The 25533-nt window shown below is 38.9% G+C and overlaps 1 protein-coding gene across 1 annotated transcript; it reads right to left on the bottom strand.

Moving 5' to 3' along the window:
- Window positions 1-11066: 11066 nt before the first annotated feature.
- Window positions 11067-11342, bottom strand: LOC123330301 (glutaredoxin-1-like). The gene has a single exon (XM_044931624.1). The coding sequence runs from the start codon at window positions 11340-11342 to the stop codon at window positions 11067-11069; it is 276 nt and encodes a 91-aa protein (XP_044787559.1).
- Between the last annotated feature and the right edge of the window lie 14191 nt (window positions 11343-25533).

The following is a 25533-nucleotide window of genomic DNA, read 5'->3' as shown; positions in this document are numbered from 1 at the left end:
CAAGCAAATAACAGTCTTGAAAGGGCCAGAAAGCATTCCATATCCTGAGGAAGAGGGGCATAACTGAATAGATTACCTTTAAGTAAAAGGTCACTGAAGGGAGTCACTGAAAGGAATCCAAGCAGATGCCATTTCTCATGATCTCAGTCCTGAGAACTGCATGCAGTGTTGCTCGTTCCTATTTTCCAGGAACTGGTAAGGAATAGAGTCCTTGAGAAATGTCACACAAAAGAAGAAAATATCAGGTTGGATCCTTTAAAGTTGAATGTCCCCTGACAGTTCCCCCTTTTTTATTTTTTCATAATTGGGGATGACTGTAGATATTTTTGTGAAAAAGACCCTGACCAAGTGAGTTTGTTTAGTTTGAACAATTTTAGTTGAAAGGCATAGGTATATTGCAAATATAATCACCAGGCTATTTATCAGCGTTATAGTTCCAGATGCAATACTATGTGTAATGCCTTGAAACCATCTTCGAGGGTCTAGCCCAGATAATTGATCAGCTAGCTGTTCAGCTAAGGTTTCCAAATAGTTGAAAGAGGGTAGACTCTTAGAGAAGGTTTCAAGGATTTCCTTTTGCAACAATTGAACATTTAAGGAAGCACTATTATGCATATCTTGCAAATGAAATTTGATTTTTTCCCAATTGTAAGCACTATGTTTGAACCGAAGAGGAGTGATAAAAAATTGAGTAGAATTCCAATCACAATTTAATAATACTTATTTTTGTAAATCTATTAGTTGATCTCCAACCCATTGGATGGCTGTTTTTAAATCCTGAATTTTATCTTGAACTTTTGCATCTATCTGAACCTGAGTGACCCATATAGTATGAGCATCTTTAGTCCAATTTTGAATAAAGTTTTGTGTTTGAATTGAAGTTTGTAAAGCAGTGTCTGTGACAGCGGCAGTGGTGCAAATGGCTATTAACCCCAAAATGCCAAGAATCAACCATCTAATTAATCGCTTAGATCATCAGAGTAATTTCATGAGAAACTGGGAGGCAAGTCTTGCCATGGGACCCTCTTTCGAGGGTCGTTGGAGATCTACTGGCAACCACAGACTATGTCAAGATCGAAGAATCACAGGGATTCATTTTTTTAGAGAAATAGAGGAATTAAGATAAGTATACAATTTGCAATCTATACAAGTCACAGAATGTAAAGTCTTATTAAATTGTAAGTTTCCTATGGCAACAACAAAAAGAAAGGGAACACAAGCTTGTATAAAATATGAATGATTATAATGGCAGGAATAGTTACTATGACTATGGTCCCTGTGAAATATCCAGTCCAAGTTCTAAGTTTTTCAGTATTTGGAGCAAGTTTCCAGATGTCCCTTTGTTCAGGCCCAATTTGTTTTCTGAGGACAATTTGAGGGCGAGGAGGTGCCATTCCACCATCAAGCCAGCCAAGGAGTCCTTTGTCATGGAAGTGTTCCATTGAACAGTTGGTAATCTTCCATGTTACTTGAGTAACATAATCACACATGGTACTGTTATATCATCTGAGCAGTTAGATAACCACATACCATAGGGTCCCCAATCAACAATGATGTAATTAGCCACAAACATTAATTTCCATGATTTAGCTTGACATCTATCTCAATAAACAGGAGTATATTTAAAGTCCTTATAAGTAAACCCCTTGCATTCCAACTTTTGTCATTTTCCTAGAGTTTTGGTAGTATTGACAGGGTTCTCATTAAAGGACAGGGCAGTAAACAGTCTAAACAATGTGTGTAAGTTCTTTCTTGGACGCAGGATGAAAGCCCATGTTTGTCGACTAACATTAATACATAATTCTGCTGGGCCCATGCAAAAAGGAAGGATTTTATAGCCTAGAGAAATGTTCATCAATCTTCCTTCTTCCTCAGGAGGAGAGGGCCCCTCCAAGCTCCAAGGAGGCGGCATATGTACTGAGTCATTAGTGGATCAACCGGTCCTATATCTGTCCATTCTACAACCTGCAATAAAGGGGGGTTAGGTATATAAGGCTAATAAGTGTGATTAATCAAGTCAGCCTGAGCGGGGGAAGCAAAAGCAAGCAAAGCAAGCATTGCGACAAAAATATTTTCAGGATTCTGAGGCATTGCCTGTTGAGAATTCAGCTTGATTAGTAAGGGTTTTTATCTGTCCCCAGGTTGGGAGATCATAAGGTCGATGACCTCAAGTGCAGCATTTCTTGGAAAGTTTTAAAGTTGCCATGGCTTGTACTGGAAACTCCTCCTCCTGGGGATTTTGCCATTTCTTCTCTATCTTGAATGCTGGGGTCTCCTCTGGGGCGGATCTTCCGAAGAGGGAGCCAACTGATTTCGTTGGGTCGATCTGGAGAAATACAAGCATACCCCTTTCCCTGTAATATTAATTTCCCAGATTTCCATTGTTTAGTCAACCCATCTTGATACCAAATGGGCAGAGGAAGGGAGGTATCCTTCAATGCCTCAAAATGTTTTTCTGCTTTGTCAAAATATCCCCTTGCGGCAAGTTTAAAAAATTTAAACAAAGAAAGCTGTATTAACAATAGTTATAGGATTAAACAATATATTGCGTTGGAATCTGTTGGGGTCCTTTAATGGACTGGAACCTGGTGGTCCGGAGTCGACGATAAGAAAGTGAAAGAGAGAAAGAGAAAGAAAGAAAAACACAAGGACCCAAGCTCTGATGGAGCAAAGGTGCTTTAATGATCTTTTTGTGAGTGTATATATAGGCTGTTGTACAGGAAATTTCTTTCGATGATGATAAAGATCAGAAAACCAAACATATAGCAACCCTTACCAAAGGAACAAGGGATTAATAATGGTCACAAGGTCAGGAGACAATCCATATCTCAAGAAAGAGGATCGAGACTAAGCAGTTTTGTCGTAAGGAGAATGTTTACTGACATCATTTCAAGCCTGTCTCATCCTATGACCTCAGTCCTGGGAGCGGCGTGCCGTTCCACTTGTTTCTGACAACAGAAACTGATAAGGAACAGAGGATTTATGAGGGACAGCACGTTGGAATCCTCCTGTTAAACATTCCCTGACAATTCCCCCTTATTTATAATATTTGTAAAAAGGGTTCTGTCCATTTGAGTTTGTTTAGTTTTAACAATTTTTGCATGAAGGCAATGGTGAATGACAAATATAATTGTCAGGACAATCACCAAAATTACAGTTCCAGACCCAATACTGTGAGTAATGCTTTGAAACCATCTGCGAGGGTCTAACCCAGATAATTGATCAGCTAGTTGTTCAGCTAAAGTTTCCAAATTAGTGGAAGAGGGCAGATTTTTAGAAAAGTTTTCAAAGATTTCTTTTTGTAATAATTGTACATTCAGAGAGGCATTATCATGTATGTTTGGTAAATGAAATTTGATTTGTTCCCAGTTGTAGTTACTATTATTGAATTGAACAGGAGTAACACAAAATTGAGTAGAATTCCAATCACATTTTAGCATCACCTGTTTTTGTACATCTATTAATTGATCCCCAACCCATTTGATGACTGTTTTTAGTTCCTGTATTTCATCTTGAATATCCTCATCTATCTGAGCCTGAGTGGCCCACATAGTATGAGCATCTTTAGTCCAATTTTGGATAAAATTATGTGTTTGAATTGAGGTTTGTAAAGCAATGCCAGTGACGGCAGCGGTGATGCAAATAGCTATTAATCCCAAAATGCCAAGAATCGTTTAGATCACTGGAGCAGTTTAATAAGTAACCGGGAAGCAAGTCCAGCTATGGGGCCTTCTTCCCAGGGCCGCTGGAGATTTATTGGTAACCAGACTATGATGAGATCGAAGAATCAAAAGGGATTCATTTCTTAAGGAAACAGAAGTGTTAAGTATAAAACTTGCAATTTATACAAGTTGCAGAACGTAAAGTCTTATTGAATTGTAAGCTTCCTATAGCTAGAACAAAAGGAAGGGGAACACAAGCTTGTATGAAATATGATTATAACAAAAGAAATAGTTTCTATGACTACGATTGGTCCCTGTGAAATGTCCAGTCCAAATCCCAAGTTCTTCGGTTCTCCCAGCGCGTTTCCAGGTGTCCCATTGTTCAGGCCCAATCTGTTTATTGAGGACGATTCAAGGACGAGGGGGTGCCATTCCACCCTCAAGCCACCCAAGAAGTCCTTTGTCATGGTAATGTTCCATTGTAGTGTTACTAACCTTCTATGCTTCTTGAGTAGCATAATCACACATAGTGCTGTTAGTATCATCTGAGCAGTTAGATAACCACATACCATGGGGTCCCCAATTGACAATTGTATGATTAGCCACAAACATTAATTTTCCTGATTTGGCCTGACATTTGTCCCAATGAACCAGAGTATATTTAAAGTTCTTATTAGTAAACCCTTTGCATAGTGTTCTTTGTTCTTTCCCTAACTCTTTCCCTAAAGTTTCAGTAGTATATACATGGTTCACGGACAAAGAAAGGGCAGTAAATAATCTAAGCAACGTCCGAAAGTCCTCTTTTGGAGGCAGGGCAAAACCCCAAGTTTGTCTGCTAACTTTTATGCTTAATTTTGCTGGGCCATACACAAAGGAAGGACTTCATAACCTAGAGAGATATTAATTTGTTTTCCTTCTTCTTCAGGGTGTGATGGCCCTTTAAGGCTCCAGGGAGAAGGCATATGTATGGAGTCATTGGTTAATAGGTTTGGTCCTTTCTCCGGCCATTCTACAACCTGAAATAAAGGGGGGCTGGGTATATAAGCCCAGTAAGTGTGATTGATTAGTTCAGCTTCAGCGGGGTGAGGGGGGGGGTGAGGGGGGTTGGGGGCGGTAGGGGAGGCGCAAGCAAGCAAAGCAAGCAGGGCAAAAAAAATATTTTCAGGACTCCGAGGCATTCTCTATTGAGAAACTGGATTTTCAGCTTGATTAGTAAGGGTTTTTATTTGTCCGCAAGAGGGGAGATCATAAGGTTGATGCCTCCGAGGGTGGTGCTTTCTGGAGATCTTTAGAGCCGCCATGGCCTGTATTGAAATTTCTTCTTCCTGGGGTTTTTGTTGTCTCGCCTCTATGTTGAAGGCCGGGGGCCCCCTTGGGTTGGATCTTCCAAAGAGAAAGCCATGTGAGTTCGTTGGATCCATCTAGGGAAATACAAGCATACCCCATTTCTCTATAAGATTAATTTCCCAGATTTCTATTGTTTATTCAACCTGTCTTGGTACCAAATGGGCAGAGGAAGAGAAGAGTCCTTCAATTCCTCTAAATGTCTTTCTGCTCGTGTCAAGATATCTCCTTGCGTTAAGTTTAAAAAATTTAAAACAAATAAAGCTATATTAACAGTAGTTATAGGCTTAAAGAATATATTTCATTGGAATCTAGTAAAGTCTGCTCTGGATAAGGAAGATAAAAGTGTTCCTGTGTATTCCCCCTTATTTAATTTTTTATTTGTAGTTTCAGTGTGTAATGTGTTTGGTTAACTATGCCTTGTGTTTGTGGATTATAAGAAATATCTGTAATCTGTTTAATAGAGAATGAATGTAAAAATTGTTTGAACTGCTTAGAAATATAGGCAGGGCCATTGTCTGTTTTTATAGAATTAGGTGTTCTCATTATTGCAAAGTAAGCTAACAGGTGGATTATAACATGTCATGTAGTTTCACCTCGGAGAGGTGTGGCCTATATAAAAGAAGAATTTGTATCAATCGAGACATGTAAGAAGGACGAGGAAGAAAATTCAGAGCAATGAGTTACATCCATTTGCCATAAAATTCTCTTTCATTTTTCAGAAACCTTTTTTATATGTTTGTATTCATCATTTTATTAGCCATTTCTTATATCCTTTTATTAAAAGCATACATCTTACTTTTCTTTAGCAACTATGAAGTGTCTTGTATATTAGCATTTTATAGATTGGTGAATATATTTATTATATTATATTATAATATATATTTATTTTTATATAAATATATATTTTTCTATATACTTATTAATAGTCTAAAATCTCTTTAGTTTTTCTGTAAGAAAAACTTTTTGTAAGAGGAAGTTAGTGTTCAGTAATTAATGTTTTAAAATCTTACTTTATTTGGAAATGACCTAGCTATTTAATAAACTTTTATTATTTCGTTTAGTACAATTTTACGAATTTAAGTTACCCCAATCCTAAGAGATTATTTTAGATAGACATTTTGAAAATATAATTATTTTTATTAGTTTATCTAAAAGTTTTCATCTCATTTGTATATTTTTATATATATATAAAGAGTTACTTTTTTGTTGACAAACTTAGTTTACCTTAAATCTAGGCACAATAAAAGTATTATATAATGATGATTTAAGACATGTCTTAGATTAGTAAACAATTATATTTATATTTAAATAAACATTATATTTAATATTGAATATTTTTCAGTTCACATGAACTTGAATTTAAGTAGAGTTCATTAATTTCATATTATCCAAAAGCAAAGACATATATTGAAACATAGATAATTTTAGATAGACAGATAGATATAGTTTTCCACTTGAAATTTAAAATATCTTTTATATATATATATATATATATATATATATATTTTTTTTTTTCCCCTGAGTTCCACCAATTTGTTTATGGCTGGAGTCCCAGATAGAGTGGGCTGTGTATCCCAAGGACATGATAAGAGTTAACTTTAGGTTTTTTCTTAGGCCTGTTTTTGCTTCCCAGGCATAATTGGAGCTCCAAAAAAGTATTTTTTAACAAGTTAACCTTTTCCTAACTGCACATGTAAGAAGAACCGGTTTTGCAATTTCAAAAAAGATTTTATTTTAATCAGTTTTTTCTGGAGTCTAAAGAATATCATTGCCATTCAGTGTCAAAAATATCACTTCCCCTTTTTGTAGTTACAGTATATTATTAATGATATATGCATGAAGGAATTGCTGTCACGTTGGATGTAAAGCCTTGGCTACAAAATTTTGACAAATAGTAGGACTGTTAAGCATACCTTGAGGTAACACAGTCTATTGAAATCTTTTATGAGGCCCAATGTGATTAGAAAAAGGGAGAGAGAAAGTGAATCTCTCTCAGTCTAAAGGGTGTAAAGGTATATTTAAAAAGCAATCTTGTAAATCAGTAATAATAATGTGCCAATTTTGAGGAATAGTAGTAGGTGATGGGATCCTTGGTTGTAGTGCACCCATGGGCTTCATAGATGCATTAACTTTTCTAAGGTCTGTTAAGAGATGACATTTGATAGATTTCTTTTTTATAACAAAAATAGGAGAGTTCCAAGGAGAGTAAGATTCCTCAATATGTTTTAATTCTAATTGTGTGTCTATAAGTTCTTTCAGTTCAGTTCACTTCAGTCACTCAGTCATGTCTGACTCTTTGTGACCCCATGAATCACAGCACGCCAGGCCTCCCTGTCCATCACCAACTCCCGGAGTTCACTCAGACTCACATCCATTGAGTCAGTGATGCCATCCAGCCATCTCATCCTCTGTCATCCCCTTCTCCTCCTGCCCCCAATCCCTCCCAGCATCAGAGTCTTTTCCAATGAGTCAACTCTTTGCATGAGGTGGCCAAAGTACTGGAGTTTCAGCTTTAGCATCAGTCCTTCCAAAGAAATCCCAGGGCTGATCTCCTTCAGAATGGACTGGTTGGATCTCCTTGTGGTCCAAGGGACTCTCAAGAGTCTTCTCCAACACCACAGTTCAAAAGCATCAATTCTTCGGCGCTCAGCCTTCTTCACAGTCCAACTCTCACATCCATACATGACCACAGGAAAAACCATAGCCTGGACTAGACGGACCTTTGTTGGCAAAGTAATGTCTCTGCTGTTCAATATACTATCTAGGTTGGTCATAACTTTCCTTCCAAGGAGCAAGCGTCTTTTAATTTCATGGCTGCAGTCACCATCTGCAGTGATTTTGGAGCCCCCCAAAAATAAAGTCTGACACTGTTTCCACTGTTTGCTCATCTATTTCCCATGACGTAATGGGACCAGATGCCATGATCTTCGTTTTCTCAATGTTCAGTTTTAAGCCAACTTTTTCACTCTCCTCTTTCACCTTCATCAAGAGGCTTTTTAGTTCCTCTTTAGTTTCTGCCATAAGGGTGGTGTCATCTGCATACATGAAGTTACTGATATTTCTCCCAGCAATCTTGATTCCAGCTTGTGCTTCTTCCAGCCCAGCATTTCTCATGATGTACTCTGCATATAAGTTAAATAAACAGGGTGACAATATACAGCCTTGACGGACTCCTTTTCCTATTTGGGACCAGTCTGTTGTTCCATGTCCAGTTCTAACTGTTGCATACAAATTTCTCAAGAGGCAGGTCATGTGGTCTGGTATTCCCATCTCTTCAGAATTTTCCACAGTTTATTGTGATCCACCCAGTCAAAGGCTTTGGCATAGTCAATAAAGCAGAAATAGATGTTTTTCTGGAACTCTTTTGCTTTTTCCATGATCCAGCGGATGTTGGCAATTTGATCTCTGGTTCCTCTGCCTTTTCTAAAACCAGCTTGAACATCTGGAAGTTCACGGTTCACGTATTGCTGAAGCCTGGCTTGGAGAATTTTGAGCATTACTTTACTAGCATGTGAGGTGAGTGCAATTGTGCGGTAGTTTGAGCATTCTTTGGCATTGCCTTTCTTTGGGATTGGAATGAAAACTGACCTTTTTCAGGCCTGTGACCACTGCTGAGTTTTCCTAATTTGCTGCCGTATTGAGTGCAGCACTTTCACAGCATCATCTTTCAGGATTTGAAAGAGCTCAACTGGAATTCCATCACCTCCACTAGCTTTGTTCGTAGTGATGCTTCCTAAGGCCCACTTGACTTCACATTCCAGGATGTCTGGCTGTAGGTGAGTGTGAATGATCACACCATCGTGATTATCTTGGTCGTGAAGATCTTTTTTGTACAGTTCTTCTGTGTATTCTTGCCACCTCTTCTTAATATCTTCTCCTTCTGTTAAGTCCATACCATTTCTGTCCTTTAGTGAGCCCATCTTTGCATGAAATGTTCCCTTTGTACCTGTAATTTTCTTGAAGAGATCTCTTGTCTCTCCCATTCTATTGTTTTCCTCTATTTCTTTGCACTGATCACTGAAGTAGGCTTTCTTATCTCTCCTTGCTATTCTTTGGAACTCTGCATTCAAATGGGTATATCTTTCCTTTTCTCCTTTGCTTTTCACTTCTCTTCTTTTCACAGCTATTTCTAAGGCTTCTACAGACAGCCATTTTGCTTTTTTGCATTTCTTTTTCTTGGGGATGGTCTTGATTCCGGTCTCCTGTACAATGTCATGAACCCCCGTCCATAGTTCATCAGGCACTCTATCAGATCTAGTCCCTTAAATTTATTTGTCACCTCTACTGTATAGTCATAAGAGATTTGATTTAGGTCATACTGAATGGTCTAGTGGTTTTCCCTGCTTTCTTCAATTTCAGTCGAATTTGGCAATAAGGAGTTCATGATCTGATCCATAGTCCACTCCCAGTCTTGTTTTTGCACACTATAAAGCTTCTCCATCTTTGGCTGCAAAGGATATAATCAATCTGATTTCAGTGTTGACCATCTGGTGATGTCCATGTGTAGAGTCTTCTCTTGTGTTGTTGGAAGAGGGTGTTTGCTATGACCAGTGTGTTCTCTTGGCAAAACTCTGTTAGCCTTTGCCCTGCTTCATTCTGTACTCCAAGGCCAAATTTGCCTGTTACTCCAGGTGTTTCTTGACTTCCTACTTTTGCATTCCAGAAGGGTTCAGATAGAAAGAAAAGATAAATGTTTCAATTTGTGTATAAAATATAGTTTTCCCAAATTGCTGTCGTAATTAGTTTCAGGGGAAGGCTTTTTTTTTTTTTTTTCCTTACACCTGGAAAGCACATATTCTAACCAGCAATTTTTCAGACACAAACCATAAACGTTATAAGCATATTCATCAGTCCTTCTGTTAAGCTTTGTGAAGTCATCAGGTTTTCCATTAGAATCCTTACCCAGTTCAGAAAGTGATATTTATCCGAAAGTCATTACTGTACATCTTCTTGAAGAGCAAGTATTTTTGTGAAAGTTTATTAGTGCTATGACAATATTTTGAGATAGTAATTAGAATAATGCCTGATAATATTTTGCCCAAACATATCAGAATTTTAGGAGCGTCGTATGGTTTCTACGATATCTATATTAGTAACATTTACCATACAATATAACCTGAGACTTATTACTCACTTGAAATACTTCCCATGTCATTCTGTATAGAAAATGAGCCTAATTAGCGTAATATCTCTCTTTGGGGTGTTTGAGAGGCCCTCTGAAGCATCCCAAAGTTAGCTAGAAATCAAGTTCTTCATTACAATGACTTAGGAAGTTTTGTCAACAAATATCAAAAAGGTTTAGAACACTCAGCCACATAGGATTATAGGTCATTGTGAAACAATAGCTTTTCATATAGCTAAAGGAACAATAAAAGATTTCAAAACAGATCATTTAAGAGATAAAGAAATTTAAATCTGTTATCCAAGGCAGTTCACCATCTGAAGAAAAGCTGTCATCTTAACAGATAGAAAAGCTAAATTCAAGTTTTGCAACAGTCAGAAAAGCAAAACTCAAAGCTAAATATGTTTTACCTTATTTAAAAGGCAAACTTAATTAAATTTATTTTATACTTATTTTAAACCATGTACAAAACTCACTTCTCATGGTTCACTTTTCACAAACCTGATTACTTTCTGTACCCATTACTTTGTTCTTCCATCCTAAAAAGCCACCTGTAAGTCAGGCTTACTTCCTTTTCCCTTCACAAAATTCAGTTCCATTCCTCATACCTTCTTTACTGAAAACACACTTCGTACTTTCCTTAAGAAACCAAGAATTGACCTTTTTTTTTTTTTTTTGGCAAGTTGGTCCATTTTTAATACTGAGTCAAAAGAAGCTGTTTTTGGCCTCCCCCGTCCCTTTTTATTGAGGTTAACATAGTTCAGAATTTTAAGTAAACCGTTGCTGTAACTGGGTAAAGTTGCCCCAGGTCCATCCTCCAGGAACTGCTGTCATTATTGGCAATGCCATCCAGTCTTCAAGGGGGATATCAGCCTGGATCTGCTCTGTAATTATTGCAGAGCTCCAATTTGCTTTATCAGTGCCAATAGTTCCCCTCACTCATGAATATTTACTAGATCAGTGCATCCATCTATGCACTCTTTACCGATGAAGACCCAAGGTACCGTTCTGGCTCCTGTGAGCTGTTGCAAGTAATCTTGTATCTCAGTGGTGTTGCCGTTGGCTGTGATATCGACACATTCCAAAAGCCCTTGTTTGAAGGCCAGTTGACTGAGGGGTTCCTGAGTCCTTCTGCAGTAGGGGTAGGTTGGCTTGATGAACACAACCAACCTCCCAGACTGGATCTTGCTGTTCACGAATGCTTGAGACATGCTGCCTCCCCCGGGAGGACACCTTGACTGCCAAGAACTGACTTTTATATTAGCATTTTATAGATTGGTGAGCATAAATACCAGTGATAATTTCTAAAATCTTTGCTTTCTTAGAACATTTTAGGATGGCACAAAACAAAATGAGGGCAAAATGAGGACTGTAGCCCGGGAGGCAGCATCTCAGATAGTTCTGAAAGACTGCTTCAAAGTGGCATTGGAGAAGGTCAATATATAAGGTTTTGGTGAATGGGAAGTTCAATACCATGAAGCACTTATTTTTACAAAAGGTTTTTTGTTAGTCATGAGGATATGTCACCATAAAGGGATTTAGGGCTCTAGATAGGAGGAGATGCAATGATTGAGACCATAAAGTCTGTTCCTAAAAACATAAAAAAAAAAAAAAAATCCAGCTGTCTAAAGAACCATCTCACCAGATGCCCTGGAGCGTGGTGTGCCTCACTCCACAGCTGTTGAAGGGCAACAGCTATAGGATCATGGGGTTCACTCTCCGTAGTGGCAGACAGCAAACGCCTTTGTTGTTCAGTCACTGGCAGTGCTCTTGGTTAATGCCACTTTGTAGTTGACAGGTGTTTGCAATGACCAATGTGTTCTCTTAACAAAATTGTTAGCTTTCCCCTGCTTCATTCTGTACTCCAAAGCCAAACTTGCCTGTTACTCCAGGTATCTCTTGACTTCCTACTTTCTCATTCCAGTCCTCTATAATGAAAAGGACATCTTTTTTGGGGGGTTAGTTCTATGAAATCTGTAGGTCTTCATAGAACTGTTCAACTTCAGCTTCTTTGGGATTAGTGGCTGGGGCATAGACTTGGATTACTGTGATATTGCATGGTTTTTCTTGGAAATGAACAGAGATCATTCTCTGTAGTTTTTGAGATTGCATCCAAGTACTGGATTTTGGACTCTTGTTGACTATGATAGCTACTCCATTTCTTCTAAGGGATTCTTGCCCACAGTAGTAAATATAATAGTCATCTGAATTAAATTCACCCATTCTGGTCCATTTTAGGTCACTGATTCCTAGAAAGTTGATGTTCACTCTTGCCATCTCCTGTTTGACCACTTCCAATTTACCTTGATTCATGGACCTAACATTCCAGGTTCCCACACAATACTGTTCTTTACAGCTTTGGACTTTACTTCCACCACCAGAGACATCCATAACTGGGCGTTGTTTTTGCTTTGGCTCAGCCTCTTCACACCTTTTGGAGCTATTTCTCTGCTTTCCTCCAGTAGCACACTGGGCATCTACCAACCTGGGGAGTTCATCTTTCAGTGTCGTATCTTTTTGCCTTTTCATAGTGTTAATGCTAGCAAAGTAATGCTCAAAATTCTCCAAGCTAGGCTTCAACAGTACATGAACCAAGAACTTCCAGACATGCAAGCTGGATTTAGAAAAGGCAGAGGAACCAGAGATCAAATATCGACATCCAAAACGCAAGAGAATGTCAGAAAAACATCTACTTCTGCGTCACTGACTACGCTAAAGCCTTTTACTATGTGGATCACAACAAATTTTGGAAAATTCTTAAAGACATGGGAATACCAGACCACCTTACCTGCTTCCCAAGAAACCTGTATGCAGGTCAAGAAGCAACAGTTAGAACCAAACATGGAACAATGGACTGGTTCCAAATTGGGAATGGAGTACAAAGAAGTATGTCAAGGCTATATATTGTCACTCTGCTTATTTAACTTAGCTTCAGAGTACATCATGCAAAATGCCAGACTGGATAAAGCACCAGCTGGAATCAAGATTGCTGGGAGAAATATCAATAACCTCAGATATGCAGATGATAGCACCCTTATGGCAGAAAGTGAAGAGGAACTGAAGTGAAAGAGGAGAGTGAAAAAGCTGGCTTAAAATTCAACATTCAAAAAACTAAGATCATGGCAACCAGTCCCATCACTTCATGGCAAATGATGGGCAAACAATGGAAACAGTGAGAGACTTTATTTTCTTAGGCTCCGAAATCACTGCAGCCATGAAATTAAAAGACACTTGCTCCTTGGAAGAAAAAGTATGACCAACCTAGACAGCATATTAAAAAGCAGAGACATTACTTTGCCCACAAAGGTCCGTCTAGTCAAAGCTATGGTTTTTCCAGTAGTCATGTATGGATGTGAGAGTTGGGCCATAAAGAAGGCTGAGTGTTGAAGAATTGATGCTTTTGAGTGATGATGTTGGAGAAGACTCTCGAGAGTCCCTAGGAAGGCAAGGAGATCAAACCAGTCAATCCTAAAGCAGATCAACCTGGAATATTCATTGGAAGGACTGAAGCTGAAGCTTCAATATTTGGGCCGCCTGATGCAAAGAAGTGACTCATTAGAAAAGACCCTGATGCTGGGAAGGATTGAAGGCAGGAGGAGAAGGGGGCAGAGGATGAGATGGTTGGATGGCGTCACTGACTCAATGGACATGAGTTTGAGCAAGCTCCGGGAGATGGGAAGGACAGGGGAGCCTGGTGTGCTGCAGTCCATGGGGTCACAAAGAGTTGGACACAACTTGAGCAACTGAACAACAACTCAAGAAGAGGAAGCAGAAGAGAGAGATAAGGACACTCTCCCCCTCTCCACTTCTCCTTTAATTATAAAACTGTAGCCCACTAATTACTCTGGCTGGCACCCTCTCCGCGTCTGCTTGTAAGCCTCACAAGTGTCCTATCTTTTTTTTTTTTTTTTTCAGTCAGCACAGGCTGCCATAGAAATATGGTATAGATGTCTAGAGACACAGAAACGATCTTGTTGCTAGTGCAGGAGACAGGGTAGATGCTATGTGAGAAGGAAGAAATTTTACTGTCTGAGTACTGCTCACAGGATCTGAAAATTGACATTCTTTTTACTTTGGGGACTTTTCTCCTATGTTCTAAGTCTAACCCTGTTAAAACTCAAGTCTGTAAATTTAGGTATTCTACCTGTTATTTATGTATTTTTAAAAAATAAATACTTATTTATTATTTATTTGGCTGCAATGACTCTTAGTTATGGCAAGTGGGATTTAGTTTCCTGTCCAGGAATGGAACCTGGGCCCACTGCATTGGAAGCATGGAGTCTTAGTTACTGGACCACCAGGGAAGTCCTCAAATATCTCTAAGCTGGTAAGTTTTGCATTGCAATGCCTGTTTTATGACTAAGTTTTAAAAGGAAACTATGAGATCTCTATTGGGATATATGTATTGCTCAGGTTAATTTGTAGGTGAGCTCTATTTAACTGTCTTTTTAAAAAGTGCTTACAAATTAAACATTTCTAAATATAACAGAAACTAAGCTAAATGGATTTTGGATTCATATGACCCAAGAAACATTTAGTATTAAATTAACATGTGGCATTAAAGTTTGTTGTTTGCTTGTTATTTAATAGAGACATGTCATTTAGACACATCACTATTAAGCACAACGTTTTTATGGTACCCAGGTTTACTCAAAGTCAGTAAGTATATTTGTTGTAAAGTTTGTCAGCAAGAAAATTAACTCATGGGCTTTCCTGGAGGCTCAGCAGTAAAGAATCCCCTTACCAATGCAGGAGATGTGGGTTCGATCCCTGATCTGGGAAGATCCCACATGCTGTGGAGCAACTAAGCCCATGCAACACAACTACCGAGCCTGTGCTCTAAAGCCTGGAAGCCATGACTACTGAAGCCCACGTGCCCTAGAGCCCGTGCTCTGCAAAAGAGAAGCCAGCTCAGTGAGAAGCCAGTGCACCTCAGCAAAAAATAGCCCCTGATGGCTGCAAATAGAGAAAGTCTGAGCAGCAACGCAGACCCAGCACAGCCAAAATTAAATAAATAAATATTTTTGAAATGTGTTTTTCACTTGGGGTATACTTTGTACAACTTTTAGTGATCAAGACACTCACTTTCCTGGACAAATTTTACAAGCCTATGTTATCAATTAACCAGACTCATTTTACAAGCAAATTAATCTTAACTTGGCTACGTTTGGGACAAATGAGGGTGATTTAAGAAGAAATGAATTATGTTTTAATAGATATTAAATTTTAGTTTGGCTGAGAGCAGTATCTACTGTCTAAAACTCACTTTTTAAATAGCGCTTTTGTCATATTATTGTAAAGTTTAATTGAGTTGTTAGGAAGATATTCTAGGCTTGGGTCTGAAGCTCAGCAGTGTAAGCTATCTTTGGATGCAGATCAGATGCCCATAATCTATAACCAAGGGATTATATGTTCTAGAAAAAAACATCACTTAAAGGACTGTGTCCACCCTGGATAAATGCCTCTTATGAGGTATTCTCAACATCCTGCACAAGGATACTGAAGGGAATCAGCTTCCAGGATTTACCCCCCTCCCCTGACCCTTTACTTCTAATTTGCAGCCAGACCAGTTCCTGAAAGCTCCCTGTCAATGCCACTGGACACACACTCTGTACTATTCCTTTGGGACAGTTTCTCAGCCATTCACACCTGGCTGAGAGACTACTCGGAAGGGATAACATCTAAAGCTGTAAGCACAAGTCCTGATTAAACTGCACAGTGAAGTGTAACACAGGAACATAACTTCTGGATAGCTAACTACTGCTCGAGGGATGGGAATGGCAAGGACTGTCTCAGCCGCTGCTCCAGCCAAGGCCACTAGCCCAGAGTCAAGGGCACCCAAGGGTGAGGAGACTGCCCACTATATTCAGGAGCTCCTTCTCTGTACCCCGAGTTGCCCAAGGGCGAAATCTCAGCCCAGATAGCACCTGCAGCGTGTAAGTTACGGACCAATTGCCCCATGGCTCCGCCTCTGTGAGAAGCACCTTTCTCCATGTCTATCTTTCTCTGCCTTTCTCCTTGTCCATCTCCTTGTCCATAAGTCAGCAAAAGATAAATTGATACATTTTGCTGAGAACTGAATTTTCCAAGATGGGAGTTTACCCAGTTAATGAGATCTTTTGATCTCATCCAAAGGGAGATTTGCAGACTTAAGTCTTTTTTTATTTTATTTTATTTTATTTTTAAACTTTACATAATTGTATTAGTTTTGCCAAATATCAAAATGAATCCGCCACAGGTATACATGTGTTCCCCATCCTGAACCCTCCTCCCTCCTCCCTCCCCATTCCATCCCTCTGGGTCGTCCCAGTGCACCAGCCCCAAGCATCCAGTATCATGCATCGAACCTGGACTGGCAACTCGTTTCATACATGATATTTTACATGTTTCAATGCCATTCTCCCAAATCTTCCCACCTTCTCCCTCTCCCACAGAGTCCATAAGACTGTTCTATACATCAGTGTCTCTTTTGCTGTCTCGTACTCAGGGTTATTGTTACCATCTTTCTAAATTCCATATATATGCGTTAGTATACTGTATTGGTGTTTTTCTTTCTGGCTTACTTCACTCTGTATAATAAGCTCCAGTTTCATCCACCTCATTAGAACTGATTCAAATGTATTCTTTTTAATCGCTGATTAATACTCCATTGTGTATATGTACCACAGCTTTCTTATCCATTCATCTGCTGATGGACATCTAGGTTGCTTCCATGTCCTGGCTATTATAAACAGTGCTGCGATGAACATTGGGGTACACGTGTCTCTTTCCCTTCTGGTTTCCTCAGTGTGTATGCCCAGCAGTGGGATTGCTGGATCATAAGGCAGTTCTATTTCCAGTTTTTTAAGGAATCTCCACACTGTTCTCCATAGTGGCTGTACTAGTTTGCATTCCCACCAACAGTGTAAGAGGGTTCCCTTTTCTCCACACCCTCTCCAGCATTTATTACTTGTAGACTTTTGGATCGCAGCCATTCTGACTGGTGTGAAATGGTACCTCATAGTGGTTTTGATTTGCATTTCTCTGATAATGAGTGATGTTGAGCATCTTTTCATGTGTTTGTTAGCCATCTGGATGTCTTCTTTGGAGAAATGTCTATTTAGTTCTTTGGCCCATTTTTTGATTGGGTCATTTATTTTTCTGGAATTGAGCTGTAGGAGTTGCTTGTATATTCTTGAGATTAGTTGTTTGTCAGTTGCTTCATTTGCTATTATTTTCTCCCATTCTGAAGGCTGTCTTTTCACCTTGCTAATAGTTTCCTTTGATGTGCAGAAGCTTTTAAGGTTAATTAGGTCCCATTTGTTTATTTTTGCTTTTATTTCCAATATTCTGGGAGGTGGGTCATAGAGGATCCTGCTGTGATGTATGTCAGAGAGTGTTTTGCCTATGTTCTCCTCTAGGAGTTTTATAGTTTCTGGTCTTACGTTTAGATCTTTAATCCATTTTGAGTTTATTTTTGTGTATGGTGTTAGAAAGTGTTCTAGTTTCATTCTTTTACAAGTGGTTGACCAGAGTTCCCAGCACCACTTGTTAAAGAGATTGTCTTTAATCCATTGTATATTCTTGCCTCCTTTGTCAAAGATAAGGTGTCCATATGTGCGTGGATTTATCTCTGGGCTTTCTATTTTGTTCCATTGATCTATATTTCTGTCTTTGTGCCAGTACCATACTGTCTTGATAACTGTGGCTTTGTAGTAGAGCCTGAAGTCAGGTAGGTTGATTCCTCCAGTTCCATTCTTCTTTCTCAAGATCGCTTTGGCTATTCGAGGTTTTTTGTATTTCCATACAAATTGTGAAATTATTTGTTCTAGCTCTGTGAAGAATGCTGTTGGTAGCTTGATAGGGATTCCATTGAATCTATAGATTGTATTGAGTAGTATACTCATTTTCACTATATTGATTCTTCCAATCCATGAACATGGTATATTTCTCCATCTGTTAGTGTCCTCTTTGATTTCTTTCACCAGTGTTTTATAGTTTTCTATATATAGGTCTTTAGTTTCTTTAGGTAGATATATTCCTAAGTATTTTATTCTTTCTGTTGCAATGGTGAATGGAATTGTTTCCTTAATTTCTCTTTCTGTTTTCTCATTATTAGTGTATAGGAATGCAAGGGATTTCTGTGTGTTGATTTTATATCCTGCAACTTTACTATAGTCATTGATTAGTTCTAGTAATTTTCTGGTGGAGTCTTTAGGGTTTTCTATGTAGAGGATCATGTCATCTGCAAACGGTGAGAGCTTTACTTCTTCTTTTCCAATTTGGATTCCTTTTATTTCTTTTTCTGCTCTGATTGCTGTGGCCAAAACTTCCAAAACTATGTTGAATAGTAATGGTGAAAGTGGGCACCCTTGTCTTGTTCCTGACTTTAGAGGAAATGCTTTCAGTTTTTCACCATTGAGGATAATGTTTGCTGTGGGTTTGTCATATATAGCTTATATTATGTTGAGGTATGTTCCTTCTATTCCTGCTTTCTGGAGAGTTTTTTTTTTTTTTTTTTTTATCATAAATGGATGTTGAATTTTGTCAAAGGCTTTCTCTGCATCTATTGAGATAATCATATGGTTTTTATTTTTCAATTTGTTAATGTGGTGTATTGCATTGATTGATTTGCGGATATTGAAGAATCCTTGCATCCCTGGGATAAAGCCCACTTGGTCATGGTGTATGATCTTTTTAATGTGTTGTTGGATTCTGATTGCTAGAATTTTGTTAAGGATTTTTGCATCTATGTTCATCAGTGATATTGGCCTGTAGTTTTCTTTTTTTGTGGGATCTTTGTCAGGTTTTGCTATTAGGGTGATGGTGGCCTAATAGAATGAGTTTGGAAGTTTACCATCCTCTGTAATTTTCTGGAAGAGTTTGAGCAGGATAGGTGTTAGCTCTTCTCTAAATTTTTGGTAGAATTCAGCTGTGAAGCCGTCTGGGCCTGGGCTTTTGTTTGCTGGAAGATTTTTGATTACAGTTTCAATTTCCGTGCTTGTGATGGGTCTGTTAAGATTTTCTATTTCTTCCTGGTCGAGTTTTGGAAAGTTGTACTTTTCTAAGAATTTGTCCATTTCTTCCACGTTGCCCATTTCATTGGCATATAATTGTTGATAGTACTCTCTTATGATCCTTTGTATTTCTGTGTTGTCTGTTGTGATCTCTCCATTTTCATTTCTAATTTTATTGACTTGATTTTTCTCCCTTTGTTTCTTGATGAGCCTGGCTAATGGTTTGTCAATTTTATTTATCCTTTCAAAGAACCAGCTTTTGGCTTTGTTGATTTTTGCTATGGTCTCTTTTGTTTCTTTTGCATTTATTTCTGCCCTAATTGTTAAGATTTCTTTCCTTCTACTAACCCTGGGGTTCTTCATTTCTTCCTTTTCTAGTTGCTTTAGGTGTAGAGTTAGGTTATTTATTTGACTTTTTTCTTGTTTCTTGAGGTGTGCCTGTATTGCTATGAACTTTCCCCTTAGGACTGCTTTTACCGTGTCCCACAGGTTTTGGGTTGTTGTGTTTTCATTTTCATTCGTTTCTATGCAAATTTTGATTTCTTTTTTGATTTCTTCTGTGATTTGTTGGTTATTCAGCAGCGTGTTGTTCAGCCTCCATATGTTGGAATTTTTAATAGTTTTTCTATTGTAATTGAGATCTAATCTTACTGCATTGTGGTCAGAAAAGATGCTTGGAATGATTTCTATTTTTTTGAATTTACCAAGGCTAGCTTTATGGCCCAGGATGTGGTCTATCCTGGAGAAGGTTCCATGTGCACTTGAGAAAAAGGTGAAATTCATTGTTTTGGGATGAAATGTCCTATAGATATCAATTAGGTCTAATTGGTCTATTGTATCATTTAAAGTTTGTGTTTCCTTGTTAATTTTCTGTTTAGTTGATCTATCCATAGGTGTGAGTGGGGTATTAAAGTCTCCCATTATTATTGTGTTATTGTTAATTTCTCCTTTCATACTTGTTAGCATTTGTCTTACATACTGCGGTGCTCCCGTGTTGGGTGCATATATATTTATAATTGTTATATCTTCTTCTTGGATTGATCCTTTGATCATTATGTAGTGACCATCTTTTTCTCTTTTCACAGCCTTTGTTTTAAAGTCTATTTTACCTGATATGAGTATTGCTACTCCTGCTTTCTTTTGGTCCCTATTTGCATGGAAAATCTTTTTCCAGCCCTTCACTTTCAGTCTGTATGTGTCCCCTGTTTTGAGGTGGGTCTCTTGTAGACAACATATGTAGGGGTCTTGTTTTTGTATCCATTCAGCCAGTCTTTGTCTTTTGGTTGGGGCATTCAACCCATTTACGTTTAAGGTAATTACTGATAAGTATGATCCCGTTGCCATTTACTTTATTGTTTTGGGTTCGAATTTATACACCGTTTTTGTGTTTCCTGTCTAGAGAATATCCTTTAGTATTTGTTGGAGAGCTGGTTTGGTGGTGCAGAATTCTCTCAGCTTTTGCTTGTCTGAAAAGCTTTTGATTTCTCTTTCATAGTTGAATGAGATCCTTGCTGGGTACAATAATCTGGGCTGTAGGTTATTTTCTTTCATCATTTTAAGTATGTCTTGCCATTCCCTCCTGGCTTGAAGAGTTTCTATTGAAAGATCAGCTGTTATCCTTATGGGTATTCCCTTGTGTGTTATTTGTTGTTTTTCCCTTGCTGCTTTTAATATTTGTTCTTTGTGTTTGATCTTTGTTAATTTGATTAATATGTGTCTTGGGGTGTTTCGCCTTGGGTTTATCCTGTTTGGGACTCTCTGGGTTTCTTGGACTTGGGTGATTATTTCCTTCCCCATTTTAGGGAAGTTTTCAACTATTATCTCTTCAAGTATTTTCTCATGGTCTTTCTTTTTGTCTTCTTCTTCTGGGACCCCTATGATTCGAATGTTGTAGCGTTTAATATTGTCCTGGAGGTCTCTGAGATTGTCCTCATTTCTTTTAATTCGTTTTTCTTTTATCCTCTCTGATTCATTTATTTCTACCATTCTATCTTCTAATTCACTAATCCTATCTTCTGCCTCTGTTATTCTACTATTTGTTGTCTCCAGAGTGTTTTTAATTTCACTTATTGCATTATTCATTATATATTGACTCTTTTTTATTTCTTCTAAGTCCTTGTTAAACCGTTCTTGCATCTTCTCAATCCTTGCCTCCAGGCTATTTATCTGTGATTCCATTTTGATTTCAAGATTTTGGATCAATTTCACTATCATTATTCGGAATTCTTTATCAGGTAGATTCCCTATCTCTTCCTCTTTTGTTTGGTTTGGTGGGCATTTATCCTGTTCCTTTATCTGCTGGGTATTCCTCTGTCTCTTCATCTTGTTTAAATTGCTGAGTTTGGGGTGTCCTTTCTGTATTCTGGCAGTTTGTGGAGTTCTCTTTGTTGTGGCGTTTCCTTGCTGTGTGTGGGTTTGTACAGGTGGCTTGTCAAGGTTTCCTGGTTAGGGAAGCTTGTGTCGATGTTCTGGTGGATGGAGCTGTATTTCTTCTCTCTGGAGTGTAATGAAATGTCCAGTAATGAGTTATGAGATGTCTATGGTTTTGGGGTGACTTTGGGCAGCCTGTGTCTTGAAGCTCAGGGCTGTGTTCCTTTGTTGCTGGAGAATTTGCTTGGTATGTCTTGCCCTGGAACTTGTTGGCCCTTGTGTGGTGCTTGGTTTTAGTGTAGGTATGGAGGCGTTTGATGAGTTCCTGTCAATTAATGTTCCTTGGAGTCAGGAGTTCCCTGGAGTCAGGGTTTGGACTTAAGCCTCTTACTTCCAGTTGTCAGTCTTATTTTTACAGTAGTTTCAAAACTTCTCCTTCTATACAGCACCATTCATAAAACATCTACGTTAAAGATGAAAAGTTTCTCTACTGTGAGGGTCACTCAGAGAGGTTCACAGCGTTACATGGAGAAAAGAAGAGGGAGGAGGGAGTTAGAGGTGACCCAAATGAGATGAGGTGGAATCAATAGTGGAGAGAGTGGGCTAGCCAGTAATCACTTCCTTATGTGCACTCCACAACTGGACCGCTCAGAGATGTTCACGGAGTTATACAGAGAAGAGAAGAAGGAGGCAGGAGACAGAGGTGGCCAGAAGGGTAAAAGGGGGAAATGAAAAGGAGGGAGACAGATCCAGCCAGTAATCAGTTCCCTAAGTGTTCTCCACCGTCTGGAACACACAGACATTCACAGAGTTGGGTAGAGTAGAGAGGGGTTAGGGAGGAGATACAGGCGGCCTGGTGGAGAAAACGGAGAGTCCAAAGGGAGAGAGAGCAGTCAAGCCAGTAATCTCGTTCCCTAGTGAAAAATGGGTCCTAAAGATTGGGTTCTTAAAGGTACAAAATTGGTAACAAATACATAAAAGCAAAAATTAAAAATCTAGAGTAGAGTTTGGAATTTCAAAAATGCGATGTTAATGAAAAGAAGAAGGAAAAGAAAGAGAGAAAAAACGAACAAAGAAAAACAAACAAGGTTGTGTAAATTATAAAGAAACTACAGGTACAAAATTAATAACTAATACCAAAAAGCAAAAATTAAAAATCTAGAGTAGAGTTTGGAATTTCAAAAATACAATGTTAAAAGAAAAGAAGAAGAAGAAGAAAAATAAAGAGAGAAAACAAACAAACCAACAAAAACAATGTCGCAAAAATTATAAAGAAAATACAGGTACAAAATTGATATCAAATACCAAAAAGCATAAATTAAAAATCTTGAGTAGAGTTTGGAATTGCAGATATACGATGTTATATAAAAGAAGAAGAGAAAGAAACAGAGGGAAAAAAAAAAAGTCACAGAAATTATAAAAAAAAACTATACGTACAAAATTTATAACATATACCAAAAGGCTAAAATTAAAAATCTAGAGTAGAGTTTGGAATTTCAAAAATACGATGTTAAAGAAAAGAAGAAGGAAAAGAAAGAGAGAAAAAATGAACAAAGAAAAACAAACAAGGTCGTGAAAATTATAAAGAAACTACAGGTACAAAATTGATAACTAATACCAAAAAGCAAAAATTAAAAATCTAGAGTAGAGTTTGGAATTTCAGAAATACAATGTTAAAAAAAAGAAGAAGAAGAAAAATAAAGAGAAGAAAACAAACAAACCAACAAAAACAATGTCGCAAAAATTATAAAGAAAATACAGGTACAAAATTGATATCAAATACCAAAAAGCATAAATTAAAAATCTTGAGTAGAGTTTGGAATTGCAGATATACGATGTTATATAAAAGAAGAAGAGAAAGAAACAGAGGAAAAAAAAAAGTTACAGAAATTATGAAAAAAACTATAGGTACAAAATTGATAACATATACCAAAAGGCTAAAATTAAAATTCTAGAGTAGAGTTTGGAATTTCAAAAATACAATGTTAAAGAAAAGAAGAAAAAGAAAAAAAAAAAAAAAACACAGTCAAAAAATTATAAAATATATATATGAAGTTGGCTGAAGAAGAAAAAAAATAGGGTCTTTTTTTTTTTGCAAAGTAATAGTTATAAAAGTGAAAATTAAAGGACAATAGAGGACTTAAAATTTTTTTAAAAAAAATTAAAAAAAAAAAGAAAGAGAGATTGATCGTAAAAATAGTAAAAATATATCTAGGTCTTTCTCTGGTTTTGTTGTGAGTATTGTGGGTTCAGTTCACTTTTGGCTAGTTCCTTGGTCTGACTTATATTTCTCAAGATCTATAGGCCCCTTCCTATGTAGTCCGTAGTAACCACAGGGTTTTAATCTATGTCCTGTAGCTTCCAAGGTGTTTCCCTCTGTTATAGCTTCTTCTGTTTGCTGGTCTCTTCAGTGTCTGGTTTCCGCCCTGACACAAAGGGGACGGTGGAAGACACTTTTTTTTTTTTTTTTTTTTTTTAGGCTCACTTGTTCAGCCGCTCTGTGGGGAGGGAGGGAGGGATGCTGCAAACAGATAACACTGGCGTGCGCGCGCAGTGCCTCAGCCACACTGGGTCTGCCCCCGCTCACGGCGCGTGTAGCCTCCCTGCCCACACTGCTCGGGCTCTAGGTTGTTCCGCCGGGAACAATCAGAGGCTGGCCCTGGGCTGAGCTCCCAGGTCCAAGCCGCTCAGGTTCAGGCACTCGGGTAGTCCTCAGAGGCGCAGACTCGGTTGGGCCTGCGTTTTGTGCTCTTCCCAGGTCCAAGCAGCTCAGATGATGAGGTGTTTGGCGAGCGCCAATGCTGCGACTTATCGCCTCCCCGCTACTCGGTTATCTGGGTGTAAAACCGACGCACCTTCTCAGGCAGATGTTGACTGTCCAGACCCCCAAGAAGTTTTAGTTAGCAAAGAAGGCTGCTTACAGTTTTATAGATAATGTCTCTCTGGGGCTGCGATTGCCCCCTTCTGGCTCTGGCTGCCTGTCACCGGAGGGGGAAGGTCTGCAGCCGGCTATCTCTGTTCAGTCCTTTGTTCCATGCGCGGGCCTGGCGGTGTCTTAGGTTAGGGCTGGCTTTTCACGTGGCAGATATCCCACAGTCTGGTTTGCTAGCCCAAATTATTTCACTCAGATAGCGCTCAGGACATTCAGGCCCGATTCTTACTCTAAGGGACACAGCCCGCGCCGCAATTCCCTGCCCAGCCCCCGCTTGCTAATGCCGTGTGCAGGCGTCTGCGCTGCTTCTCCGCTGGGGGAGTTACCGTAGGGCTCACAATCTGCGATTTTTAATTGTTTATTTATTTTTTTTCTCCCTTTTATGTTGCCCTCTGTGCTTCCAAAGCTCGGCACAGATTCAGCAGTGAGAAGGTTTCCTGGTGTTTGGAAGCTTCTCTCTTTTTAAGACTCCCTTCCTGGGACGGAATTCCGTCCCTCCCTCTTTTGTCTCTTTTTTTGTCTTTTATATTTTTTCCTACCTCCTTTCGAAGAGTTGGGTTGCTTTTCTGGGTGCCTGATGTCCTCTGCCGGCATTCAGAAGTTGTTTTGTGGGATTTACTCGACGTTTAAATACTCTTTTGATGAATTTGTGGGGGAGAAAGTGTTCTCCCCATCCTACTCCTCCGCCATCTTGGCTCCTCCCAGACTTAACTCTTCCACAGGCAGTTAGGGTCCCTCCTGACCCAGTGGCAGCCGGAGCCCAACAGGGCCACGCGGGGGGCGGGGGGCACTGACGCTGTCCCTGAGGCAGATCCGTGGCTGCATGATTGGTTAACAGAGGTTATGAAAACCCTTACAGTAAAACCTGTCCGTTATGAAAAAGTGCAGGTAGTACAACAGGGGTGAGATGAAAATCAGAAAGCATTTCAATAGAGGTTGGTAGAAGCTTTAAAAAATATATCAGGGGCTTTTCTGGTGGCTCACTGGGAAAGAATCCACATGCCAATGCAGGGCATGTGAGCTCTATCCCTGATCCAGGGAGATCCCATGTGTCGTGGAGCAATTAAACTTGGGAGCTGAACCGAGGCCCAGGCCCTAGAGCCT

Source organism: Bubalus bubalis, chromosome 18 (assembly GCF_019923935.1).
Source record: "Bubalus bubalis isolate 160015118507 breed Murrah chromosome 18, NDDB_SH_1, whole genome shotgun sequence".
In the NCBI taxonomy this organism is placed as follows: Eukaryota; Metazoa; Chordata; class Mammalia; order Artiodactyla; family Bovidae; genus Bubalus; species Bubalus bubalis.
The sequence above is the reverse complement of the archived record's forward strand: the minus strand, read 5'-3'. Positions and strand labels throughout refer to the sequence as shown.